This window comes from Eretmochelys imbricata, chromosome 2, assembly GCF_965152235.1.
Source record: "Eretmochelys imbricata isolate rEreImb1 chromosome 2, rEreImb1.hap1, whole genome shotgun sequence".
Lineage (NCBI taxonomy): Eukaryota > Metazoa > Chordata > Testudines > Cheloniidae > Eretmochelys > Eretmochelys imbricata.
In genome coordinates, this window is record NC_135573.1 from 3,164,065 (window position 1) to 3,183,732 (window position 19,668).

Genomic DNA, 19,668 nt, shown 5'->3' on the forward strand with positions numbered 1-19,668 from the left:
CTCAGTAGCCCGTTCCATGAAGCTGTTACTGAAGTTCTACCACTCGCACGGCTGATACCAGAACTTGGATTTCTTTGGTCACCGGGTTAAGAGGCAGTTGCCTCAGTAGAAAGCACATGAACATACCAGGTGTATTAGCAAACCAGTGGCACTGGTTAGAGAGTGATCAATGCCTTCCAGGCTATACTAAATGGAAAGTGTCAGGTATTGCAGAACATTCCTAGGGTGACCTTTAATGACTCTAGAAAATACTCACCCTCCTGCCTTTGCAACAGTGGGAAAAGGGCACTGGTACATGGGAAATATACCTACCTTGTGCACTGATCAGTTTGCATGGTGGCTTTAACTGAATTCTCATACTCTATTACAGGACTTAACGTAGCAACTCCTTCCTGATAGATGCACTGTGCTTATCTGCCGCACGTGGTATTTTCCAGTTACACTAGGATAGGCAAATCCTTCCTCAAGGTGACTCAACTCTTCACTTGTGAGCTTCTTAGAGCCTTAGGAGAAGGCAAGTCTAAGTTTCACAAATGCCAAAGCTGGTAGTCTTCACTTCCCAAAGGTTATAGTCAAGACACTTCTAGATCACTTTTGGTCATTCCAACGATGCTACTCTGAAGATACCTGCCACAGTGCCGCCGTACTCTGCGTAAAGTGAACAGAGCACTAAGTGTCCATGTAATCCAACATGACATGCTCTGTCATGCTGACATTACCCACACCTGGCCATCCTCTCCTGGAAGGTCTGCAGAACATAGGAATCCCCCATATTCCAGTAGGATCAATAATCCAGTGGATACCTAGTCCTGTTCAAAACAGTTAACAAGGACAGGTTCAAAGAGCTATTGGTAGTCACAGAAGGAAGTAGTGGCCTGTACCAGACTGCACTGGAGTTCTTCCACCTCGTAAAAAAACAAGCTCTATTCACGTGGCACTGCCTGAGCCAGTCAGCTACCACACAACGGCCCCTGGTGAGGGGAATTTCTGTTTCCTTGACAAGCCTTTGTGCATTTGACACAAAGGAACAAACTGCACTACAAACTGAACAACTGCAGGTTGGGGCAATGGAAAGACAACTGCGATGCAAGTTCTCTTACCATAACCAAGGGGAAGTCTCAGTCTGCCCCTGGTGTTTGACTCCACTCTATAGACTTTTCCAAGCAAGGGACTCTGATCGTGGCCAGCTTGTTCTGAATGGCTTTTCCTGAGGGCACCATCTTTCCTGAACTGGCTTCCAACCTATCCTGTAAGCGACTAGATCTCAGGAAACAGCACTAAATGGAGTCAGCCTTTGGGGATACCTTCAGTGTTGCTAACACAGAAGACAGGCAACCCTGACACTATCCATTTTGAAAAAATTTACATTCATCACAAAAAAGTTCCTCTGAAGTTTTCCAAGGTGGTCTGACCTGCTCTATGGGCACTGTAGTGTTGGGGTCATTCTGACACACTCAAAACCGTCACCAAATATAGACTGGCCATTTGCATGCTATTTAGTCTGTCAGTCTAACATGTAGCATGTGAGAGTAACGAAGAGTAACGGGGCTAACGGGAAAATGGCTCTTTGGTATTTAATCAAAAGAAAGCTATAACAGGTGTTATCCCTCTGAAGCGACGGAGACGCCTCTGTAAAATGACAGCTCACAATTCTAGCAAGTCAGTGTTAGACATTCCACACACCTGGGGCTCTGGCAGCGGAGATCCCGCTCGCAAGGCGCGGGAGGGGAGACGTGAAGGACGGGGCTGCACCTGTAGCACATAACCTCAGACTCCAACCTCCACACGAGACAGCCATGGCAGCAGCTAATGGAGAGTGATTCTTCCTTTGTAACTCTCACACCCTCTCCAACTGAGCATTTTCAACAGGCAAGTTTTAACCTGGCAGTAATACTGTCACTCTATGAAACTCGATGCCTCTTTAGAAGACATCACTAAGATTTCAAGACACTATTAAGACTATTAACTAGGCTTCATGCTATAAACATTCTCCTATTCCACGGGGCACAGCAGAAAGACTCATCAAGTTACCAATAAAAGGGCTCGAACTCCCAGTGGCCACTACCTTTAGAACGGCCAGTGGGAGGTGAAAAAGCTAGGCTGGAAAGCTGACATGATTCAGAATGAAAACCCAGGGCAGAAGAAGCTTCATGACAGAAAGTAAAACAGTAATAGCTTCATTGTAGGCAGCATCTGCGAGAGGTTTCCATGATTTACATCATACCCAATCCAGTTATTCCTTAAAAATAAAATTAGATAGCCTGACTTCAGTGGGCATAGTTACTGGGTGGCTGGTCTTGAATACACGGCATTAATGAGCTTGTGATAGTGTTTTCATCCACCACCAGTAATATCCCACATTTACATTTCTTAAAAATAGTGTCGAGTGAAACATCCCTGTAGATCTCTTCACAATTTGGTGACTGGCTGCACTATCCCTGTCCATAAACATGCTGTATATATTCATATATAAAAAATATTCTCACACTGTAAAATTGCATAATTACTAGAAGAGCCTGCAACTCGTTTCTTTTTTCTTGTTTCACAAGAAACTCAAGTTTTGGCAAAACTGCAAAGGGACAGAATTTCACCCTGCATTCCGAAAAGTCTGCAAGAATTTAGGTTTGGTTTCTACATAGGTCCTCATCTTGTCTAGATAAAATCTCAACCTGTGCTATATTGCAGGGCTGGAGGAAGCATGAAACTGTAGAAATGACCTTGGGATTGTTTCTTCATGATGTGCAATACAAAATAAACTAGAGATACAGTATTTTGTTTGCAGCAGTCCAGGTGGTGTTTGTGGGGGAAGGGAAGGAGAGGGGACACTGAACCGTTCTGATCCATTCGCCGTTAGCACAGTCCTGACAAAAATGCTCCAATAACCTGTTCTTAAGTTATTCAAGAACAAGAGCATCTTCGCTTGGGAATTACCAGGAAAGCCCACTCAGTCCAGGAGGTTCATGTCACAATCCTGTGAGAGATCATGCGATGCTCAGCGTGTCTGCTTTTCATAGTCTTCACCCTGCATCTTAAACTTCCATTTACAAACCATGGCAATGGTTAACTCCACTGGACCAAAAGCTTGGGGCGAAAGGGACGTAGAACAAAGGGTTAGTTTACACAGACAAGACACAAATGGGGAGTCTGGTTCTTTGGAGCACTTTCATATGCAATGCACTACAACTCCGTCATTTCTCCCCACTTCCATCCTCTTCCCACACAAGAGTGGAGCGTCAGCCCAGCCAGCACAAGTGCCACAAACTCCCCCAAACACCTCATTAGGGTTTTGCTTTGTTTTTGGAAGGGGAGAGGGTGGGAATCCCCGTTTGTTTTATTCTACTGATACAATAGACAGAGGACCAGACAGCACAAGTAATAATGAACTAGGCTCTCCCAAGCCCTAAATCACAGCTAGACTTGTCTCTGTGCTCCCCATCCCAAAAGCAAAACAGGAAACTGAAATGTATCCAGTTCATTCAAGCCACATGAGATCTGAAAGGAGGGGGAGAAAATAACACCACTGCCTCCCTTACAGCCCCCCCAGCTGCCACATGCAGATTGTGCACTGTACCAGGACAACAAAACTCTGTCTATTCACATATACTGAACTGCTTGGATCGCTGGCTCCCCAACTTGCCCTCGCCACAGCATGCCAAAGAGCTCTTGGTATGCTGCCAGCACCTGCAGGTTTCACAGCTGTCACCCCCACGTGCCAGTCCTCGACCCGGACCTGGCTCCATTCTTGTCTGTCCCTGGGGAAGATGGGGGAAGGGAAGGGAAGGAAGGCTGTGACTGCTTACGCTGTTGCATACACATGCAGACGTTTTGTTGTTTTTTTTTCTTTTAAAATGATCAAATTACTGTGAAATCACAACGGGCACAGGCAGCCGTACGAGGTAACTATGGTTCAGTGGTGCTTTCTTGGTAACTTCCAGCATAACTCAGCCTTGCCTATTTCTGTATCTGGAATATAAAAAGCCGCAAGTTGATGTTCTTGGCAGCCAGCAGTTTGTTACATTCCACAGAGTCGATGATGGGGAGCGGCACATACTCCGTCTCATTGTTCTCATTGGTGAAGACGAAGTGATAGATCACGGGGTTGATTTTCACGTCGTCGTAGGGCCCCTTCAAGAGCAGGAAGGAACACTCCATGGGGGAACTGATCTTGCTTTTCAGAATGAGCTGGAAGGAAAGGGTGCGCTTGCAGGACAGGTTGGGGTTGCGTTCGGAGTCGTTGACTCGGGCCTTTAACACCCAGGTCTGGTTGAGCACGGTGAACCTGGGCGTCTCATAGTACAGGCGGGTGATGAAGTCATCGGTTCTATAGGGACGGAACTGAACTTCTGCAACACAACAAAAGAGGGTGGGGGAGAAAACACAGACAGACAATTAACCAGAGCAGCTGGCAGCCTGAACAATCGAGCTCACGTTACCTGTAGCTATTGTGCAGGACCTTTCTTGACATGGCATAAGGAGGCAATTGGGGTTGGGGGTGACCACTCCAAGCCAGTGTCAGGACAAATGGGACTTCTTGGGAAGGAACTCAATGCACTTTAACAGTCCATCGAAAACAGTAAATACAGGAAGCACTTTTAAGATGCATAAAATTGAGGGGAGGGAAAGGGAGAGGGGAGAATAAAATACAAACAAGGTTAATCAAATCCATTGAATACACCACCTTATAAACATAGGGATTGCCAAACTGGGTTGGACCATCTAGTCTAGCACCCTCTCTCTGACAATGGCCAGAATCAGATGCTTGCAAGGAAGGCTGAAGTAACCCCATCTGTAGACAGTGAATCCCCAGTCTCTGATGGGTTTAGGTTTGGAGCCATGAGGGTTTATATGCTGTAGATATTTGCATATTTAGTGTAACTGTAGCTATTCTGAGTATCAATGTCTAATCCTTTTCAGAATTCTTAGCCTCGGTAATATCTTGTGGCAGAGAGTCTCACAAGTCAACTGATTGTTGTGTAAAGAAGTATTTTCCTATATCAGTCTGAATTTGTTGTTACAAGGTAAATGACACGCTAATGTTAGCTGTGGTGAGTGGGTGGTGCACACAGCACACAATTACACAGAATCAGTCAGTTGCCTAAGTGGGTCTGACTGATGCAAATGATCTACATTAATTTGGTTATAAACCATGCCATCAAGAATGGCAAGATGGACACTTGTTTCTTTGTGATCTGTTGATGGAGAAAGAGCAGGGGGAACAGGCAATAAGTGTGTAGTGAGGTCAGTCTTGTGGGAAGCTGTAGCTGGATCCTAGGTATAAAATCTTGGGTGTGCCCGAACTGAGGTCTGGAGTGCATAAAAACAAGCATCACACGCAGACAGGATACAGTTCAGATAACAAAGCACATTTTATTGGGATTATGCATACAAATCTGTAATCAAGGTAATAAGGCACAATTATGCATTACCACAGTGCAAAACCAGAGAACAGGGCATGTGAAACACAGACCTTCAGGGTTCAAAGGTACAGAAAATTCCGGGTTCAGATACATAAAGAAATAACAATACATTGGGTAGAAGTGGTCCAAATTTACTTTTGCAAATGCACTCTAAAATCTGAAATCCAGCCCCCGTTTCAAGGCACAGTCCGCTGTCAGTCCAATAAACTCTTTGCCAGCACAAAGACTTTGTCAACTCTATCACTTTTGGACAAACACATCGTTCCAGTGAAGTCTTTACTGTACAAACCATGGAAGCTCACAGCATAACTACAGGTACAATAACCCTTTGGGTGCATTTCATACAGGTTTACATATTCTTCAAAGTTTCCAGAAGAATTAGGAAAGCACAGCAGGCAACACCTGGACAAAGGAGGTGATCAGTTATTCAAGCTACACAGCATTGGTAACTCAGTGCTTTGACATACACCATCATTTTACTACAGAATCCTACAATAAAAGAGCCGAGAGTCCAGCTGTATCTTCAGGGATCAAGAGGTATTATTTCTAACACACATCTCTACACAGAGAAGACATTTTTCCTAGGAAGTAACTGCTTTAGGCATAGGGGTGTAGTGTCTCGATTGCCCCTCCAGTGCCATGCACTGCAGCACAGAATGCTACTGCTTTGCCCTGCTCTCGAAGGTGCCCACCTGAGCTAACTTATCCTACAAGGGCTGGACCCGGAAAGCAGCAGCAGAGCAAAGCTGGACTATCTCACTCCCTAGCCAACTATTCTAGCTCAGCCTGGTGCTCCAAGTGCAGACGCTACGGAACTTCGCTCCCCTCCTCAGCGCCAACTACTTACGTGTATCCACTGGCAGCAACGGATGTAATGCTGGGAAAAACCAGAATCCGGGCTAAGTGGATCAGCTAACAAGACTGCTCTGTTTTTCATGATCTGAGCTCCCAGCACAATCCATTTGCCACACGCCGGCCTCGGTAAGTTTCACTAAGGACTCAGCTCCAGATTTAAAAAACAAAGTGATCAATGCAGCAGGACGCTAGAGTGGCTATCACTGCAACTACAAAAATCACCTTTCTGCCTCACATGGGACAGGCAAGCAGAGACCTTGAGCAGTACGAGGTTATCACACGCTTCTGCCTGCGGCTCCCTTCTGGGACAGCAGAGCATCCATTGCTCCTCAGAATGGAGGAGGAAAGCCAGCCGAGACCAGGAGATCTTCCCTCTACGCTCCTCTCTGTGGGGCTGCTAAATATTTATGGTAAGGGAAATGTGTTTTCCCCACCCACACCCTTTCCCCTCCATACCCTCTTCAGAGTTTCTCTTCCATATTATTTGCCTGCAAGTACCTCAAGCACAAACAAATCTTAAAGAGCAATTCTCCGGGCCCGACTTTAGCACTGATGTGCCAATAAAGTAACCAGCTTCCCTGCATGTTTCATTGCATTGTTTAGTTGTTAATTCAAAGTTAATTTGTATCCCTCTTTCCCCCCTCCCCACCCTCATGAGTTGCCATTTGAGGCAGACAATAGATAGCTCTGCACTGGGGTTTTTCTTCACCCAAAGGAAAACCAAGAACAGGAGGAACTCAAATATGAGAAATGACTATGTATTACAAAGAGCGCTCTCCAGGAGATGGGTACAAAACCAACAGCACGGAGACCCCCGTGAAAGATAAATTAAGCTTTCTGAATAGCTCACCAATTGTGTGTGACCCAACAACAGGAACCAGAACAGAATGTGAGGAGCTGTAATTCTCATGCAGTGGAAACGAGAGGCCTATCACGTAGGGTCAGTGTGTGTGGACAGGTCACTGCAGTTATTAATACACTGGACTCCAGGTGGAAGGATGTGTCAGATGACAGATAAGGGGTCTGTTAGCTGGATGCTGTCAAATTTCATTTTCACTTGCAGTAAAACAAAGAAACAGTACAGGCAACACTGGTTTTATATTCTTATTATTCTGGTCTTGTTCATCAATCCAGTGGATGCAACTACAGCACCTTACCTGCAGCTAGGAAGTGGCCTTCCTCCCCACTCGACACAAGTGCTGCTCCGTGGACTAGCCATCAAGGGAAGCAGCGCCATAAGAACTGAGGTCAGCTCCTGTCCAGAGCCCAAGCACATAGCCTGTGAAACAGGTCCAGTCTTCACCAGTTCCGAGGCCCCGAAATCCTGCATTCGCCTCCTGAATCCAAACCCCACCTGACGCCAGGACAATGAAATCTGCTGCTGCTGAGCCAACTCTTAACATGGCTGACTACCCCTCCATCTCCGCCCAGCACCAAGCAAGGAACACAGACACGAGCTAACCCAACGGCCAAGCAGACAGGGAAGCTTTCTCGGAGAGCACTACTGGGACAGACGCACTGCGGCCACTGTCTGCTCAGCAAAGCCCAGCTCTTCTGATCTACAGACCGGCACTGTGCATTACATAAGAAAAACAGGCTTCATCAGTACGTCAAGAACAGGAGTGCCAAAAGCAAGACACTGAAAATATTGGGTGGTGGCTGGTTTTGCCCTGTCTGAGTGATTACCTGTGTAGCCAATCTTCTCAAAGCTGAGCAGGCTGAAGATGCTGTTATACAGCTGCATTTCTTTTTTATGGGTTTGGTCCATTTCATCCAGAATCTCCATCAGTTCATTCCCAGTCTTTGTGGGGTGAGTGCACTCCGCTTCATGAACAGTCAGCTCATGGTATGGACCCTGCCACGGGCACCCAATCCGCTTGTATTTGCACTGAGTCACCCTGTTACAAAGAGAGCACAAACAGGAGTACTTGTCTGCTCTGTAGACAGACACTGCACCACAGAATGAGATGCACAAATGGCAAATGACACTCCATGAATGAGGACACTTATTGTCTGATCAGAATACAGCCTCCGAAAACAAAACCCGACCAACCTGGCGGAACAGTAACTACGTCACTGGCTACCAGAATTCATCACTAAACCTCTGGGCCTCGGCATCCCACAACCTCCATCCGTGCCAAAGAGGCCTAGGCTTTTGCCAGCCAGCACGTTTGGCTGCAGTCATTCATGCTCAAACGAAACAGCTGGTCCCAGCAATGGGGTCAGTAATCCTAAACTGGGGTGGCATCTTAGTGTGTTGCTTGTAGAGCACCAGACACAGTGGGGCCTCTGGGCGCTACTGCAGTATAAATCTTCCCCAGGATTTATTTAGCACCTGTCATTTTATGCGATGCCAAAGAACTCTATGGACTGTTTGCAGGGCTCTCTTCACCCACCGCTGAAATGCGGCACCCTCTGCGGAGTAGTAAAGTAGCAACTATCCCATACCAGCACCACTCCCTTTTAAAAGCACTTGCGTAAAGTACAGAGCATACACTGAAGTGACAGGAGGTGCCTTTTGGGCTGAATTTGAAATGGAGTTTGAAAAGACGTCAGCGCTGACTCCCTTTTCACTGCAATGAGTGCGATGGATTTTCAGCGACCACGCGTGGGCAGGATTTTACACTGAAAAAGCCCCTACAACAGCATAGCCCTGTAATGCCAAGCTGGGGCATAGCTCCCGTAGGGGAGATGGGAATGGTGCCATTTTACCGGAGAGGGCACACAAGCAGCTTCCTGCCACGGGCCTCCCAGCCAAATCCTGACACTCAACCCTGGCTGGTTTATTAGATTTCACTTGATCGCAGTACAGCTGGAGCGCTCATGTGGACAGGCAGTTCAGTAAGTCTGAATTCCCAACAGCGCTGTGTAACCGGAGCTTCTGCCCCAGCTGACATGCTGCAGTCTAGCCAGTATTCTCTGGGCTAGTGGGCTCTGCCCGAGAGAAGCATGCCACAGGCTTCTGGCTGCTCACAACTACACAAGATAAGGATGGGAGGTAGGGTGCATGCCGCAGGCTCGGACAATGCACTGCCTCTGCCAGTAGGCTGTGAGATAGAAGCAATAGAAAACAATCATGTGCAAATCTCTGTGCTCTCAGTGCTGCTTTACAATTCTATGGAAGTAAAGCAACTCGTGGCCAAGCCAGCCAAAAGCTTCACTTTCCAGTCTCACCGAGTGTGACCTGCAGCCAGACCACCTTACAAACAACAATCATTAGAAGAGGGAGCCTGCTAAGGTGTTCTACTCCAGCCCCACGTCACGGGGCCAGCACACATTGTTTCCTTGTTTTAGATGCCTCAGCAATAGACCTTTCACAGCACCTCTTTTGAAGACTATTCTGCAGCCTAACACATCTCACTGTTAGGGTATTATTGTTCTGATATATTTTTCTCAAATGTAATCTCATTTTACTTGCTGCCCATGTTCCTAGTCTCTCTGGCTCTCCATTTTTCTGTCCTCCCTGGGGTTTTGTAACATCTGTCCGTTTAGGGTTACCTACATTCAATGTGGTTATCCCACCATAGCCTTAAGGAAGATGGTCTGTAAGACTGGAGAAATCCTCCTCCCCACCTTGCCACGAGCCCAGAGGAGACGCCCTTCACTGAAGATTCTACAGCAATTGGGAAGCAAGTGAGAACTCTCAAAACAGCCTCAGCTGTAAGCAAGAGGCAGTCCAGCTACCTTTTGGCCTGACCTACAGCGGTGACGATTTCTCAGGAAAATGCAATTCTTGCTGTTTTACAAGCTTTGGAAGGCTATTTTCCAGCAGAAGACCACTGGCCATGTGGTTCCTTCCTCCTGCCGCTTTTATAATCGTCACTAGGGGTCACTCAGTTCCCTTTAAATACTGCAGAAGGGCAATCCAACCATTTACTACGGGTGTTCTGAATCTGCCTGTGCTAGTGTCTCTGGACGGTCAGGAGAAGGTGGAGAGCTGTCATGACTGCGTACGTAAGAGTTCACTTGGTAGCTCATATTCTTGAAGTAGGACTCGGTTTCTGTAGTGTGGAACAAGGCAAGTCTGCCAAACCCAACTGCCTCCCATTAGCTGTACCTGCTGCCACCCATGCTAACACTCCCATCTGAAACTCACACTGCAGGTTAGTATTGTTCGCTAGTGTTCAGAATCACAGTTCAGAAGCACCATAAAAAATTCACACTCCAACTAAGCCAGGTATTTTAAACCACACTCTTCTTGGCGTTACCTGCTCTGCTTCGGACAGTGCCGTCTGAGAAGCAGCCACTAACACCCAGCGCAGCGGAGAAGACTGCAATGACCTAAGATGGGTTGTCCTTCAGGGGTTATGAAAGCACCACGTGCCTCACTGAACAGAAGGTGAGACTGTTTACCTGTCCTGGCACTCCTCTTTCTGGTGTCTCTCCAGAAGGGAGCGAGGAAATTGCCGCATGCAGAAGCCACACTCTGATGGCAGCTCACTCACTGCTTTTTCCACAGCCAGGTTTCGGCAGCAGAGGCTCTTACTGATCTCACAACGGCAATTGGGGCACGTAGCCTGTTCCTCCTTCAGCCGGGCATCTGCTAGTAGGTGGATAAAACAGCCAGCGCACATCAAGTGACCATTAGTACACTGCGAAGAAGGAAAGGGAAATGAAGCTTCAAAGACCTTGTGGGAAATGACGTACCAGAGGTTCACTCTACACTTCTGCCATGTTTGCACTCTAGTCTCCCTTATATTTTGATTATAAACATATGTAATTTTTGCTGCATACATATATGTACTGTAGCTCTCTGGTCCACTGACGTGTTAGACAAGAGAGTAACATAAGGAGAATTTTTTTTAAATGCACAAATGTGCGAAAGGTGTCAGGTAAACAAGAAACAGACCTAGCCACTTAAATTAACATTGCAACATTTAATCTTTAAATAAAGCAAAGGAATCTGGTTTGTTCCACTGTAGTCTTGAGAGAGACACAGAAACAGCAATTCCCTGCAGTCAGTTACCATCTTTAGTAATAAGAGATGGGAGCCCATATTGCAAACTTGTCAAAACTCTTCCACATTGATAAGAACAATCCTGGACTGTACCCCTGGTAAAGATCAGAAACTAGAGAGTAGGAAATTTTCACTTCTGACTCATCAGCACTTGGGCTTCAAACCAAACAATGCAGGAGGGGAAGGAAAGATGCTAAATAACACGAATTTCTGCCTTGGAGGTGCTATTATCTTGGGTCTGCCCATCTGTTTAAAGACAACGGATAGAACCTTAGGGGTTAAATCCCAAGGCTGGATTTTCCCCACACCCACAATCCTATAGCCTGGCAGAAAGACTTACTGCTTTTGCTTTGTTTAAACAAGGCTCAGCTTCAAACAGGGAACAAACAAATGACTGACTAGCCAACATGCTGAAAAAACGCACATGGCACCCAGGATTTGGCCAGGCAGCCAGCGCCCTTTTTACTGGCACTATTCTTGTAGCTCAGCAACAGAAAGTGAATGGCACTCCCCACCCCTTCCTTCTAGTGAAAGTCTGCTTTGTAACTGCCTTGCAGGTGACACCCCAATGCCGCCGAGGAAGGCCTGCTTTCTCCTTTGGCACAGCAAAAGGACGATAGTCTTACTCTTCCTTTACTCAACTATAGACTGAATGGAATCCAGGCATACGCCATTCCCAACCAACCTTTGTATCACATGCTTAACTAGCGATTTATGAGCCTTGTAAGACGGAGGAGACCTCTGGACAGCTTGTCTACTGAAGCCTGTTCACAGTGGACTAAATAGCACTCCTGACCACTATCAAGTTTCGTTTCCCACTTTCCAACACCCTGTAGCCCTACTACACCGGGAGACACTATTTTCAGCACTAGGTCAGTTAACTATTGGTTTCCTTGGGCTGATGCTGAAGACAATACAACGCCTTGCGTAGACAGCATGAAACTGTTTTTAACATCTTTACAAAAAGTGTTTTTGAAAATAGTTTCTTGAGTCTGAACCATGCCAGAGAGCTTCCAGTAAATTGTCCCTTTCCCATGTGAATAGGAACGTGAAACCCGCAGATTGAGCCATGCACTGCAACAGTTATTATACAAAGCACACACAGCACCAGAAGAATACTGGTCCTTACCTCAAGAATAAAACCCCACAGGCGTCTACCCTTGAAGCCAAGGAGACATCCCTTGGCCAGTCACACTGAGCCCCTTATCCTCGCTGGATGCTGGCAACATCCCAAAAGCAGAACCACACCCCACCACAAACCATCTACTTGTGCAATGCTACACAGTGGGAGGACGTGTCTTCTTGGCCTCATTTAGTCATAAACTGATGCCCCGAGGCATGCGGGCTGTACAGCTGCATTGTTCTGTCTAGAGCAGGCCAGATTTCCACCAGTGAGTCCTATACTGTCCGCAAAGAGCACGTCAATGACAACCAACCAACCAAAGGCAACTTGTATGTTAACATGTTAGCCGGGCAAGATGAACATAGCAGGAGTCTAGTTTTCACCTCAGCCTGCAGCACTTGGAAAGTTAGAACACATTAGTTAGCATGGGATAACCAACAGGTATTGTAAAACACCTTCTATCCCAGCCCAGGAAGGACAGCCTATCCTGAGGCAACCTGTGTTCAAACTCCACTTACTGAGTCTTTGAAAAGATCAGTTTCCAAATGTTCACATGTGTTTACACTAGTATGGCATTGCACTCCATATGTTTTATGGAAATATGCTTATGAGTGTGAATATGATATAACTGGACTATGCTTTACGCAAAAGGTCTCTTGTAAGGTATCATAACAAAGGCTATAACCTACTGAATATATACCTCTTATTTGTATGCATGTGTCATTCTTGTATCTGAAGCTAGAAATATGAACTATAAAACTGAGGCCCTATTGTAATTATGCAAAGTGTGGGCCATTAATGGTGGCTTAGAATCTTGATGGCTCCCACTGACTAGGACAATTGGTTGGAAATGGTTTATTTACCTGCAAGCTTTCCTGTGTAGGTGTGGGTCAACCCAGGAAGAATGGAAACTAGGGGTCTTACAGTGACATATGACCATGTCACCGGATAGTGGAATCCATCTTAAATCTGATACTTTTCCATTTAGAAAGAGGGGCAGGGACCCAGAGAGACAAAGGATTCCCGCCTTGTGCCAAAGCTATAAAAGGGGGTGAAGCAGGACAAAAGGAGGCCAGTCATGAGAAAACCCCTGCTTACCACCTGAGATGTCTGCTGGAACTAGCAAGGACTGTACAAGGGGAAAGGATTGGGCCCAGACTAGGAAGGAGTCTAGTCTGTGAAAGAAGCTGATTGGAACATCTCTGAGGGTGAAATATTACCTGTGATCAGTTTCTTAATGTATTAGACTTAGACTTGTGTGCTTTTGCTTTATTTTGCTTGGTGACATACTTTCTTTTGTCTGTTATTACTTGAAACCACTTAAATCCTACTTTTTATACTTAATAAAATCACTTTTGTTTATTAATAAACCCAGAATAAGTGATTAATACCTGGGGGAGCAAACAGCTGTGCATATCTGTCTATCAGTGTTACAGAGGGCGGACAGTTTATGAATTTACCCTGTATAAGCTTTATACAGAATAAAATGGATTTATTTGGGGTTTGGATCCCACTGGAAACTGGGTGTCTGAGTGCTGGACAAAGGTAATGTGCTGAACTGTTTTCAGTTAACTTTGCAGCTTTGGAGGCATGGACCACGCCCTGGGTCTGTGCTGCAGCAGGCTAGTGTGTCTTGCTCAACAAGACAGGGTTCTGGAAGTCCCAAGCTGGCAGGGAAAACAGGCTCAGAGGTAATTTCAGCACATCAGGTGACAGTCCCAAGGGGGACACTGTGACTGAACCCATCTCAACTAGGATGTGGCATCATTCAACATAGCACCAAATCCAACTGACTATTTCATTTTTACTAGGCTATTCTGGAAATCAAACTGGTGCTGTGTACTTGATATAGGAAAGCTGCAGTAGAAGAGGGTGCCTAAGAGCTTCCATGCAAGTCACCTTTCCCTAAACAGGCGTATGATTAATTTGACCCATTTTCAGAGAAATATCACCAGCATGGCTTGCAGTAGCAAGACCTACACTTCCTCTTTGCTGGTCTTTTGCTAGAGATCTGAATTTCAGGCAGAACCACAGGACTGAAATGAGCACCAGTAAAAAGATTAGCAGGAACCAATAGAGACAGCACCTTTCTGAGAGACAAGTAAAGTAAAAAATACTGTCACCCTAAAACAGGTACGTTTGGGCCATTCTGTCACTCCAAAAGTCAAATAGCCAGAGGTGATCCATATTCATGAAACAACAAAGCACCAATATTCCCTTTAGGCAGACGCTAGGATTCCTCAGCTGGTTTTATGTTTGGCTATAGAGTCTAACGTGTTTCTGTCCACACTGGACTTTTATTTGCAAGTTCCTGCTGGTTCTTTCCTTCCCCTTTGCCTTATGTGTAAAAGCTTATTTGTAAAAAACAAAGTTTTACCAAGTCTAAGACAATTTGGAAGGCTGAGGAGGGAATAACATCATTGCATCTAGCCAGGGCTCAATCGTATTCGACCCTGACCACTGAGATTTTTTAGAAATTTTATTAGTGCCAAGTCCTAGTGTAAAATTCTTTAGACTAGCAGAGTCGTGTTCAACTGACCCGTGGCTAGTACTCGGAAGACTGAAAGCTCTGGTGAAGAGAGCTGTCCTGCACAGAGGTTAAATGGAAGAGCTACTACAAAGCAACTATTCACCCACTATGTAAAAACACACTGGAAAAAAACAAACTCCCAACAAGTCAGAGGCTGTTGCACTATTAGCAAGACAGCCTCTGTCCCGGCACTGCCGGAGAGCTGCCACGTCACAATTTTCTGTTTTCCTTCGTAAGTCAAATTCCCTTGAAGAAATGTAGCCTATGTGGAAAATTATTTTAGACAGGCCTTGGCCGCACAGTGTTACAGCTAGGTAGGAGGTCAAGCAGTCTCCAGAGTAGGTTCTCACCTACTCCTTGCTCTTACACGTTATTTATTATCTGAGAGGCACCTAGAGGCCACAAAAAGATCAGGGCCTCAGTGTGCCGGGCACTGCACAGACAGAATAAAAGAGTGTCCCTAATCAAAACAGACAAGACAGACATGGAGTCAAAAGTGGGGTGTAACTTACAAGCAGAGGGAACCAAGGGACAGTTCAATGGCATGTTAATGCCATGATTTATTTTTATGTAAAAATGAGTGGGCTTAGTTTGTCCTCCTTTATTTATTATAGTAAGTGTTTCTCAAGGGGGTTGGGAGAGGAGGGAAGCCACAAAGGGGTCAGTTGAACAGCAAACACCACAAAGGCAGGAAGAGTGGGCACTGAGGCCAGGGAAGGATGAAGGGGACCCACACAGGGCAAGGGGAATGAGACCGAAACGTAGTCCGAGCAAGCAGCCAATCAGCAGAAGAAAAAGATCGTCCAAGGAGAACCTTATACTCCTTTTGGGTGGAGTTCCGACAACAACCAGCTGACACAGCCCTGATTCTATTAACCCAGTGCAAAGCAGGTTGGAAACTAGCAAGTCAAAGGTCACAAGAGACAGGACTAGTTTCTCCAGGGTGTCCGGTGCTTACTTTAAAGCAGAGACACATGACTGCATTCCGGCCAGCCCATGAGTGCTTGGATTCGGCAGGTTTGTAGTTTAATTGTCTGTGGCAGGGCAACCCTTACCTACCGCCCATCCTCAGTCCAGGGAAGAGAAAATGACTCCCAAATAATTGGTTTGGGGTGGGGAGGGGAAGAAGCCTGTTTTAACATGCTTGTAAATAATCAGATTGCCAGTAGCACTGGGAGCCTTGCATAGCCTGACAGTTAGTACTTGAGTTCCTGCCCACAGGTAGTTTCCTTGTGGTAGAAACAATATGAAATTCACTAGTCTTCGTGAGTTTCAATCTGCAGCTGCCTCCATTATCAGGAAAACATTAATGTAGGAGAACAATGGCACAATCAAACCCACAGTTAATACTGTGCAATTTCATTATCCAGGCTCATTTAAAGCTGTCATGTAGGCGGCTGCAGAAACTGATGGCTTAGCTACTCCTCCCCTCCTTGGCAAAGCATCCCAATTTCCAGTAACAAGGGCATTTTTAAAACCTGCCCCATCCTGTGTTTGCATCATTGCACTTGGAAAGATGAGTGACCCAACCAATGACACTGAGTGACCAAATTCTAAACCGCCGTTTGTCTGCTTCTGGCCAGTTTTCCAAGCCTAGAGTATATGGACTCTCAGATGAGGGCTCTCCTCTGACTGTCAGGGTGCTGATGAGGAAGTCACAATGTTTCTACACAAAGTTTAGTTACAGATTTGCCTTTGAGGGTCATTTTTCCTCTCTGCCCCGACTTTCCATAGGAAAAAGTACATGTCTCCTAGACTCTGCTCACTACAACATGCTGCTGGCTTGTTCTATACTAAAGACAGCAAAGGTATTTCTCAAGCAATGGCCCACGTTCCAGAAAACATAAGGGCGTAACTGTGGCAATTGTTCTAAAACCACCGTCCACAAGAGCTGAGGAGCTACATGCCAAAGAGTGTCATTTGCAACAGAAATAATGGAACATGAAGCCTCTGCAGCCAAAGCCCCCAAATTTCCCCTGGGGCTAAAAACTGCATGAATTCCTCGACTCTCTGAGCCCTGCTCAACAGCTGGTCAGTTCTGCATCAGGTTTTAACATGCCCTATCTCATCTTCCTTAAGGTACAGGCCTTTGTTTCAGCAAGGTACTTCTAAGCACTCGTTCTGATGTAAGAGTGACCTACAAATACAAGTTGTGCCTGTGCCCTTTTTGCTCCTGCGTGGTAGATAAAGGGCTAACGCTGACACTTTTCTGCTTGTTTCTTACATTAGCAATATTGGGAGTCACCATTTTCTCTAATCCGCCAAATCACGGCAGAATGATTTAAATCAAGGTGATTTAAGAAGCAATTTAAATCATGATTTAATCACCAAGTGGAAAGCCTCGATTTCAATCATCCATTTTAATCAATTTTTCCATTTGCACTTCAGTTATGTTCTAAAGAAAAGTGCATTCTCACTGGTTAATATAACCAGTGAACCATGTTGAATTACAACTAACCAGAGCCTTTACACTAGATTTGGTACATCTTGTTATTACTAGGAGGGTACATTAGAACAATATATATTTATTTAAGCAATTGCATAGCTTAATATTTTCAGATTCTTATTAACTAATTGTACATTTTAGTATGTTAGAAAACAGTGAATGACATATTGCTTATTAACTAGATTATTAACTTTTTGCTCATGGTTTGTGTCAAGCTGCATGAGGATGGTAACTAGAATTTAATTAAACACACAGAACAGCATATACAATTTATTTTTGTTAAACAAAACAAGCCCTTAATGCAGTACATGACCTGCTATGCCAGATTTATAAAGACTAACTTCAAAAATTACATGTTTTCCCCCCATTCTTTCTTTATATAGAAAAGCAGCCTTTAACTCAAAGTTTTTAATAGAGGCCCATGGATTCAGCAAGTTCATTTATTTCGTTTAAACAGGTTTATTTTTTAAAATTAAAAACTTATAATTTCAACAAATCAGAAAATCCAATTTCAATTTTTTTAAAAAAATCAGATTTATTTTATTTTTTAAAATCATCGATTTTTGTCCACCCTGCTCCAAACACTCTTTCAGCAAAATGTTGGTGGAAGTTTTCTCAGCACTCAGAAGGGAACGGGGTTTGGATCATTCACAAAGAGTTTTTCTCCCCGGGGTTGTTTTTTGTTTTAAGTTGTAAACTGCCTGACTAAAAAAAAAACATCTCTCTTCCCATTATCCTGGGTTCAGTCTCACCTTGTAATAACCTTCATTCCAATTTTGCCAGCAAAACCAGGGAAGCTGAAGCTGAGTGCTGATACATCTAACACAAAACGACTAGAAAAGGACCATGCTAAGCTTCAGAGAAAGTTAGCCAAGCTAGGTGAATGCACAACATAATGTGAAACAGAGTTCAATATTAATAAACGCAAAGTAAGGCACATTGGGGGCAAAAAATCCAACTACTCACACACCATACAGGCGTCTAACCTATCAACCAGTTCAGGAAAGACATCAGTGTAGACAGATCAAGGAAGAGCTGAGCTCAAAAGAAAACAAGGTATCAGGACTGGGATTGTGTAGAATAAAGATTAACGTTATAAAGCCTTTATATAAGTCAATGGCGAGGCTTCGTCTGGATACTGTGTGCAGTAGGGGTCACCCCATCTCAGAAAGGATATTGCAGAGCTGGAGGGAGTTCAGAGAAGAGCAAAAAGACCATTCAAAAGCCTGGAAAATCTCTCCTATGAAGAGTAAATGTTACCTCAGAAAGGAGACTCGTAAGAGGGGATATGTTAAAAGCACATAAAACAAGTGGTCTAGAGGAGCGTTATAACACAGGGGTCCAAGGCCCCCTGGGGGTCCACAAGCAGGTTTCAGGGGATCCGCCAAGCAGGGCCAGCATTACACTCACTGGGGCCCAGGGCAGAAAGCCTAAGCCACACCACCCCGAGCCCTGCCACCTGGGGCTGAAGCCGAAGCCTGAGCAGCTTAGCTTCATGGGGCTCCCTGTGGCATGGGGCCCTGGGCAATTGCCTGGCTTGCTACCCGCTAATACAGGCCCTGGCTTTTATATGCAGAAAAACAGGTGTTGTGGCATAGGTGGGCCGTTGAGTTTTTATAGCATATTGGGGGGGGGCCTCAGAAAGAAAAAGGCTGAGACCCCCCTGCTGTAGTGGGTAGACCGGGAGCTGCTGGTCTCCATCTCAAACATAAGAATAAGGGGACAGTCAACAAATTTTTTTAAAAGGTGGGAAATTCGAAACCCATACAAACTCATTACAAAGGATGAGGCCAAGAACTTAGCAAGGTTCAAAACGGAGTGGACAGTCATACGCATAACACAAGTATCCAGAGTTAATGCGTCCACATTCTGGAAGAGATTAAAACTCACACTGAAACAAATCTGTAACTATTGGGGATTAGGACAAGACCTAATGTGGGGAGCAAGTTATCCCACACCTGCCTCATGGGAAGTTTCTCGCTCCTTCCTCTGAAGCATCTGATGCTAGCCGCTGTCACAGATATATACTGGACTAGACAACCTCAGGTCTCATGCAGTCTGGCAACTCCTATGGTTCCTAAAAAGGTGACCCCATCAGGCCTTATATGTCATAAATCAGAGAGGGAAAAAAACCACTATTTTTTGCAAGGCACTTTTGGGTTCACCAATACAAAAAAAAAAGTTTCACAAGTCTGCAGCTCCACTGTGTTCAGAAACAGGACTGTGTAACATAATACAACTTCCTGCTTTCATGAAAAGCATGTAGCATCATGAACTATAACAACTCACATGATCTTCTCAGTGAATGGAGTTTGAGTGGAACCAGCTATGTAGTTAATC

General features: G+C 45.2%; 1 protein-coding gene across 5 annotated transcripts in view; it reads right to left on the bottom strand.

The window, feature by feature from the left end:
- Positions 1-2,713: 2,713 nt before the first annotated feature.
- Positions 2,714-19,668, bottom strand: part of ZFTRAF1 (zinc finger TRAF-type and ring finger containing 1) — a 40,120-nt gene continuing 23,165 nt past the window's right edge. For all 5 annotated transcript variants that reach the window (XM_077809674.1, XM_077809677.1, XM_077809676.1 and 2 more), the window contains exons 2-4: positions 10,626-10,864; positions 7,959-8,170; positions 2,714-4,343 (exon numbers count right to left, since the gene is read on the bottom strand). In XM_077809674.1, coding sequence (XP_077665800.1) covers positions 3,952-4,343; positions 7,959-8,170; positions 10,626-10,864 — 843 coding nt within the window. In that variant the 3' untranslated portion in view covers positions 2,714-3,951. The remainder of the gene's footprint in view (positions 4,344-7,958; positions 8,171-10,625; positions 10,865-19,668) is intronic.